This window comes from Ochlerotatus camptorhynchus, unplaced genomic scaffold, assembly GCF_037179485.1.
Source record: "Ochlerotatus camptorhynchus isolate MF236.1 unplaced genomic scaffold, CSIRO-AGI_Acam_v1.1 ptg000697l, whole genome shotgun sequence".
Lineage (NCBI taxonomy): Eukaryota > Metazoa > Arthropoda > Insecta > Diptera > Culicidae > Ochlerotatus > Ochlerotatus camptorhynchus.
Window position 1 is genome coordinate 304,124 of NW_027041173.1, and position 8,912 is coordinate 313,035.

Consider the following 8,912-nt stretch of genomic DNA (forward strand, 5'->3'; position numbering starts at 1 on the left):
TTGCCTCGTATTGCATCAAGTTGAGTTCAAAGTATTCAATCGGTACCACGAGATGATTTACTTCATCGGAACTACACCAACTAATTCGTAAATCAACACAACGTAACTGAACAGATTCTAAACGAAAATCCAGCGATACGTACATTTTACATTATCGAACTTGATCGACCACCAATGAAATCATACGTAAAACGCTGTCCAGACTGGAGAGTTATAACATGTTATAACGGTTGTCAAATAATTGCAACACAGAAACCACCATCAAGATAGCGCTATAACATGTTATAACTCTGTAGTCTGAACGTACTATAAGCATCAAAGATTGCATGAAATCAACCACATCAATATTACATTGACCTAAATATACTGATTTTCTAGCACTTGCCATTAATTCAACAGATGCACCATAACATTCTACCACATCAACATTGTGTTGACGGACATTGTAAAAAAATATTATGGGACACCCTTCTAACGACAGATTTAGAGATGAACTAGCCAACGGCTAAAAATCTCTCTAATAAAGTTAAAAAAAATCTAACGACAGATGTCGAAATATAACATCGCAGCACTAACCGACAGTATTGAATTCAGCCCTGGCCTAACTTTTGACAGAGCGATGAAAGCGAAAATAAATCATGACAATTGAGAAAAAAAAAACAAAAGGAGATAACGCTGTGAACTATGGAGGCTAGAAATTTCTTCGAAAAATTGAGGAATTATTGCAAAAACCTGGGAAGTATATTTACAATTAACAAGTGGAACATTTTACTAATCTATTAACTTTTGTTTCAATCTAAAGAAATCTACGAAAAACTACAAAATAACCCTACTACCGCAGAGTCATCATTCCGTATTTTAAGGACAATGGAATCTGATGTAGCTACCAGTGGTGGCACGGGTACTGGAGTTTAACGTTTTTTCCATAACATTTAATACTTTCCGCAATGACCATAGTGAAGACACACAAACACAAACTGGCAAGCGGAAAAATGTCATGACATTTCTAAACTGTTTTCTGCAGGCGACAGAACATTTGCGCACAATGAAGCAGACAAGACCAGCGACGCGTGTGACATAAATTTATGTCATGTAGAATTTTGCTTATTTCTGGCCAATTATAGCATTTATTTGATGTTCATTGCATGGAATTATGAAATTAGAACGAATACTAACCACTCATAAGCTTAGATGTTAAAATCATGCGTAAATAAGGTAGTTAATAATTTACTGTCACACGCAAGCTTGCAGCTAAAATGTAATTTCAATAAACTGTTTGAAAAATAATGGGCTACGACATTTTTCCTATTCTCTATCTCCACCATTTGCTTGTAATGTAGAAATACATGACCGCCCGTGTGCTGGCTGTTTTGTTTTGCTCTGGACGATGGTTTTGCAAAAAATGTACTGTTGCCACCTCTGGTAACTACAGATTTTGGAACTAGCTACCTATACTACCGCAGAAACATTAAGTGCGCTGCTCCTTCCAAATTATGCTACGAGTTCATCGACCTAATCAGCTGACGGAATGACACCAACCTTTCAATACAGAAGTGAGCAAGTGACAGTTGTAGTAAATAAAACACTTGCACAGCCGAATGAAAATTTAGGGCAGGTACGCGTAGAATAAAAGTGAAAGTAGGTCACTGTGAAGTAAATAACAGTTGCTATGACGCGACTAAAGTAAATAAGTAATAAAACTTCCACTGAACCATATTCTGATTTGACAGCTATTCCTGGTGAAATATTTCAAGCGAAAGCTTTCAATAAATTCTAGCAAGATGCACTGGGGTAATTTAGCAGTTGAGAATTTATGAAAAGCTCTGAGATGGAACGGAAGAATTCAAACGCTAAATAAAAAAAAAAACGCAAAGCTTCGCCCTTAGCTCAGGTTCACCGGCAAGACTGGAAGCTTTGAGAATAAAAAAACGGCGTCATTCAGTGATCGATATTTGCCTAGAGCAGTCGCGATTTTGCTCGTAATTTGATTTCATCCGAAATGGCGGAATACGACATGGCGCAGTTGGAGGGTGAGTAAAAAAAAAAAATAAAAAAAAAAATGGCTTTGCCGTGCGAGAGGTCACGGAATTTAAAACGGCTATACCGTGTGAGAGATCACGGGACATAAGAATGCCTTACCGTGCGAGAGGTCACGGGAAAAATGGTTGCCGTGCGAGAGGCCACGGAATTTAAAATTTCCTTAGCGTACGAGAGATCACGGGATTTAAGAATGCTTAACCGTGCGAGAGGTCACAAAAAAAATGGTTGCCGTGCGAGAGGTCACGAAATTTAAAATGGCTTTAGCGTGCGAGAGGTCACGTGAAATAAAATGCCTTACCGTGCGAGAGGTCACGGGAAAATGGTTGCCGTGCGAGAGGTCACGGAATTTAAAATCACGCCTTTACCATGAGAAGTTACTGGAAATAAGAATGCCTTACCTTGCGAGGGGCCACGAAATAATTGTTTCATGTGAAATCCCGTGGTATAATAAGAATAATAGTAATAAAACAAAATATATAAAAAAAAAATGGCGTTAGATAGGGTTTAGAGCAATTTTGAATTGTTATAATATATTTGAGGTGACATTAGAACTGAAGTTATATTTTTTTCTTTCGTTCAAATATTACAGAGGAAAAATCATCACAGAAGCCGGGGAAGAAAAGCAAGTTTAAAGAAATGGCTCGCCTGTTGGCTGCCGAGAAAGCAAAAACCAAATTTCTCAGAAAAAAGCTTAAGGAGAGCAGGAAGGATAAGAAACTACTTGTCGACAATTTCAATAAACAGTTGGCGACATATAGTAGCTCTACGGGCGGTAGCACTACAATTGGGTTCGATGGAGGAAACAGATTCAGCAGCACACGAAACACGATAGGAACGGTTCAGGATAAAGATCAAGAGGAGCCTCAGGAGGAGCCTCAGGACAACAACGCGCGACATACAAGTGGTACAAATCAGGATGAATCACGATTCTTGTCTAGTGACGATGAATCCCGGATTAGTATTGCGCGGAACACGACTAGAGCGAGTCAGAAGAATCCTCAAACTAGCTTTGCCCGAAACGTGACGAGTCAAGAAGAGTCCAGGTTCCTTTCGTCGATGAATCAACTTTCGGTGGCATCAATCAATGTACCCGAATGTAAAGCGACGGATGACGGAGACATTCATCGGCAAACCTTTGAACTATGGAAAGATCTCTTGGTTGATTCCATGATCCTGGCGGGTATTGACAACGAACTAACAATGTTCACTGTATTCAAAGTGAAAGCGGGAGTAAAGCTATTGCAGATATTCCGGAACACAAAATCCCAAAATGACGATCCGGATCCACAAACAAAGCCTTTTTCCAACGCAATGCACCGACTCAAATCGTACTTTGGCTCGGGTTCGGATATCATGCTAATGCGAAGAAAGTTGGCGTTGATGGCTCAACGAAACGATGAAACTGATTTAGCGTTCATCATCAGGGTTGGATCTACAGCTCAACTTTGTGGATACGACGATGGCAAAGAGTTTGAGGAAATTGTAGCTACGATTGCAGAACACGCTCGCGATAAGGAGGTGCGAACAACAGCCTTGAAGATGTTAAGTAAGAAGGGATGCTTCTCGGACCTTATCGATAAAGTGAGAGAGATAGAATCGATTAGACTGAATGAGGAATATGTCATGCGCAGGCAAGGAAAACCAGACCAGGTTTCTGTTGCGGCAGTTTCTGTACCATACCAGCGTCAACAAAGATTCTCGGAACGTTACCAGACACGGAACAAGCCTTACCAACGATCAGTGCAGAAACCAAGAACGGGATGGAAGCCACCTCACGATGTGCATCTCAACAGCAACGATACAGTGCAATCAAGAACAAGGTGTTGGAGATGTGACAGCGTATTCCATTCATCAGACGAATGCTACACTAAAGGAAAAGTCTGCAACAATTGCGGTGTCAGAGGACACATTCGACGTGCCTGTCCAGCAGGAATCCAACGAGGCAGAGAGCAGCGATTTATCAGAATTCGTGAAGAATCACCTCAACAGATCGCAACAGTTGGAAAGTCGGAGGAAGATGCAGTTGAAATCGGAAAAGTGAGTGAAATTATTGAAACATAATTCTAAACCTCGTTCTAAACAGTAAATGATGACTTATTCACTAAAGTTTCGGACCTTGAATTTCTATTATTATTATTATAAATGAATAAGAATTATATACATAGTTCATGCTATTCTACGACAACCTTTCGAAATTTCGAACACCCATAATAAAATTGATGAGTTTGAATTGCTACTTAAAGATTTGGTTTTTTTTTTTTTGTAAACAACTTGAATTCCTAATATCGTTATTATTAAAAATTGAATTCGATTTATATACATGGTTCATGTAATTTTATGAAAACGTTTTGAAATTTCGAACACCTATAATAAAATTGATGAGTTTGAATTGATACTTAAAGATTTGAATATTCATTATAAGAAATAATCCGAAGTGAAATGTCATCGAAGTTTAAACAGAGATGAGTTGATAGTATGTATTATTTAATAGGACTGTACATCTGATCCAGCATCTGATCGAACCAATGGTGGGTCTAAAAATTCTGAACGTCAATTGATGCGAATTGATCATACGATCGATATAGATTGCAGAGTTGAGGACAAACTGAAAACTACCGATGACCACTTGACCTATATCTTACAGACAAGTGCTGAGTTAGTGCAACGAATACAAGTGGCGTTAAGCGATTTCAATGATGGATACATTACAGCTAAAGTAGCTGGGATGAATTGCGTGTTTCTCATCGATTCAGGAGCGCAGGTGAACACTTTCACCGAACATATGTTCCAAAAATTGATCGAGACTCCTGATTTTAGTAAGGAGGTATTTAACGTCCAGGATTATGTAGACCGTCCACTCAAAGCGTATGCAACAGAGAAAAATATCGACGTTCTCGCAACGTTCGATGCATACCTTTACATCACTGAAGATAGACCCATGCTGCTAGAGAAGTTTTACGTCGTCAGGGAAAGTCGAGCACTCCTCAGCAGACAAACTTCTTCTAGATACAATATATTGATGCTTGGCCTGAAGGTACCTGTTCAATCTTCACAATGCTCTTATAAAACAGTCCGATGGGCCGCAGAGATTGCTGCGATAGAAAATAATCAGATTTTTCCCAAATTCAACATTCCGCCCGTAAAAATCTTCTACGACAAGTCAAAACCTCCGTGTAGAAATGTGTTTTCAAACATACCACTAGCAGTCAGGCCGTTGGTCGAGAAGAGGTTGGAAGGTTTGGTATCAGCGAATATCATCGAACCTATTGTAGATGGCATGGACACATCATTTTGTTCGTCAATGTTGGTGGTCCCGAAAGGGACGAATGACATACGCCTGGTCGTCGATCTCCGGGGTCCTAACCGATGCATCTACCGTACTCCATTTGCAATGCCCACTTTAGAAAAGATTCTGGCAGAGTTGAATGGCGCGAAATGGTTTTCGACAATTGATCTGTCAAATGCCTTCTTTCACATGGAGCTTGATGAAGAATCCAGGCATCTCACCAATTTCTATACGGAATTTGGTATGTTCCGTTGTGTGAGATTGCCCTTCGGCCTGTGTAATGCTCCCGACCTGTTCCAAGAGGCTCTACAACGCAAGATCCTGGCTGGCTGTACAGGCTGTAAAAACTATCTGGATGATGTGCTGGTCTACGGAAACACTAAAGCTGAACATGATAAAAACTTGAAAGAAGTGCTTGCACGCCTAGAAAATCATAATGTTAAGCTAAACGACAGCAAATGTAGGTTTGGCACTCAAACGGCAGAGTTTTTGGGATTCACTTTGACTCCTGAAGGATGGCTGATCAATGAAGAAAAGGTGGCAGCAATTAAAAATTTTCGAAAGCCTACTACGTGCTCCGAAGTAAAGAGCTTCTTAGGGTTGATTACCTTCATCGATAAGTTCGTTCCTCATCGTGCCACGAAAACGGAATACCTTCGGAGTTTGGCCTCTTCTGATTCTTTTTATTGGACTGATGACGAAGAAATGGAATTTAACTACTTCAAAGAAGAAGCACTTACTTCAATCAAACGGCTAGGGTACTTCAACGCGGATGATCGGACTGAACTATTTGTAGACGCATCTCCAATAGGATTAGGTGCGATCTTGACCCAATTCAACGCTGAAGGAATACCAAGAATAATCGCATGCGCATCTAAGGTACTAACCACATCCGAGCAAAAGTACCCGCAGACGCAAAAAGAAGCGTTGGCGGTTGTGTGGGCAGTAGAAAAATTTTCATTCTACCTGTTGGCCAAAAGTTTTGTTATTCGTACGGATGCGGAGGCAAATCAGTTCATTTTTAATTCTAACCACAGATTGGGGAAAAGAGCTATATCTAGAGCGGAGAGCTGGGCATTACGGCTTCAACCGTATGACTTCACAATTGAACATGTGCCAGGTTGCCAGAACATTGCAGATGCTCTATCTAGGTTAATCCCGGCTTCACAGCAAGACAAACCATTTGACGAAGACGAAGACAGCCACTATCTGTATGCTTTGGATGTTAGCTGCATGCAAATGACCTGGAACGAAATTGAAACTGCATCGGAGAAAGACAAGGAGTTGGAAATGGTTCGAGATGCAGTAGCAACGAAGAAATGGCCAGCGGAGCTCCGTGGGTACGAAGCACAGAGAAAAAATTTGCGCACTTTAGGTTCGCTGGTATTTAAAGATGATAGGACCGTTCTTCCGATGTCACTTCGAAGCAAAGCGTTACAATTGGCTCATGAAGGTCACGTCGGAGAAGTTGCCACAAAACGAATCATGCGTCTGTTCTTTTGGTGGCCACGGATGTCAGCGGAAGTGTCACGATTCATGAAAGGTTGTGAAACATGTGCACAGTTATCAAAGCGGAACCCACCATTGCCTCTAGTCAGCAGAGATCTACCTAATGGGCCCTGGGAAATCCTACAAGTTGATTTTCTTTCGGTTCCAAATTATGGATCTGGAGAGCTTCTTGTTGTTATCGACACTTATTCTCGATACCTCTGTGTTGTTGAAATGAAGGGCTTAGATGCTAGTAGCACCAATAAAGCACTTTGCGAAGTTTTCCAAATATGGGGATGCCCAACTATACTGCAGAGTGACAACGGCCCACCGTTTCAAAGTACCGAGTTCATACAGTTCTGGATAGGTAAGGGTGTTGAAGTACGTAAATCAATACCGTTAAGCCCACAATCGAATGGTTCTGTTGAAAGACAGAACCAAGGTATAATTAAGGCATTGGCGGCTTCTAGGCTTGACGGTATAAATTGGAGACTTGCGTTGCAAAATTATGTCCACCGGCACAACACTCTAGTTCCCCACTCAAGGCTTGGTGTAACTCCATTCGAGATGATGGTCGGATGGAGGTATCGCGGGACGTTCCCTTGCTTGTGGTCTCCTACTAGATCCGGTGACCTTGATCGTAATGAATTGGAAGAGAAAGACGCAGAAGCTAAACTTGCCAGCAAAACATACGCTGATTCCGTGCGGGGAGCTAAACCTTCGAACATCCAGGTCGGCGACATCGTTTTACTGGCACAATCTAAGAAGAGCAAAGTTGATCCTACATTTTCTGCAGAGCGATATACGGTGATTGCCAGAGAAGGTGCAAAGGTAGTCGTCATGAGCAAAGCTGGAATACAATATGCTCGAAATATGCGAGAAGTGAAAAAGGCTCCTGAAACTTATAAATCCAACGGTTATTCTTATCAGGCATCGGATGGAGAAGCAGCTGAACGAACAACTGATGAATCTAACGATGAATTAACACATGCTAATGAGGGACATGCAGCTCTTCCAAGGCAGATGGAATCTCAACCCAAGGAACAAGCTTCAGACTCCTCTTTGTCCCGGAACCTACGACAAAGGAACGTTATCAAGCGTCCTAAACGATTTGACGATCAGTTCGTTTACCGGGTTTTCTGGTAAGGATGATTCACTGAAAACAGAAGAAGATTAGTGATAGAAATTTATGAAAAACCAATGCTGTAAGCAACTCAGAAACATCCACTCATAAATGCAAATGAATTAAAATACTTAATGTGAAATAAATGCGATTAATTTTCTTTTCACTGATGTTGTTCAACATGATACAATGACAGCTTGCTGTGATTTGACGACTCGAATATGTAAAGATTTTCTTCGTTTTTTGTTTGTGAGACAAGTGTAGAGGAGAAGGGAGATGTAGTAAATAAGACACTTGCACAGCCGAATGAAAATTTAGGGCAGGTACGCGTAGAATAAAAGTGAAAGTAGGTCACTGTGAAGTAAATAACAGTTGCTATGACGCGACTAAAGTAAATAAGTAATAAAACTTCCACTGAACCATATTCTGATTTGACAGCTATTCCTGGTGAAATATTTCAAGCGAAAGCTTTCAATAAATTCTAGCAAGATGCACTGGGGTAATTTAGCAGTTGAGAATTTATGAAAAGCTCTGAGATGGAACGGAAGAATTCAAACGCTAAATAAAAAAAAAAACGCAAAGCTTCGCCCTTAGCTCAGGTTCACCGGCAAGACTGGAAGCTTTGAGAATAAAAAAACGGCGTCATTCAGTGATCGATATTTGCCTAGAGCAGTCGCGATTTTGCTCGTAATTTGATTTCATCCGAAATGGCGGAATACGACAACAGTGATATTCCTATTTAATAACCTAGGCTAAGTGAAGATTTTGTTTTATATTCAGTGTAGTGCTATTTACAAATTCGTGTTAACTAATCTAGTTTTTTTTCCGGTTGTTTGACTCTTATTAGAACTTTTTGAGAAATGTGGCATGGAAAATACCTAGCGATTTCCCGGAATTATCAGCTAATGCATAGCTATCCCCAAGGACTTTTGTTACTACAGCTTCCGTGTACTTGGGAGCAAATTTTGCACAGAA

The 8,912-nt window shown here is 40.6% G+C and overlaps 1 protein-coding gene across 1 annotated transcript; it reads left to right on the plus strand.

Annotated features, from left to right (window-relative positions):
* The first annotated feature begins 4,793 nt into the window (after positions 1–4,793).
* On the plus strand, positions 4,794–8,115 carry LOC135714708 (uncharacterized protein K02A2.6-like). Its single transcript, XM_065238103.1, has 2 exons — positions 4,794–7,762; positions 7,838–8,115. Exons 1-2 carry the CDS (start codon positions 4,823–4,825, stop codon positions 7,958–7,960), a joined length of 3,063 nt encoding a protein of 1,020 aa, XP_065094175.1. The 5' UTR covers positions 4,794–4,822; the 3' UTR covers positions 7,961–8,115.
* The last annotated feature ends 797 nt before the right edge of the window (positions 8,116–8,912 follow it).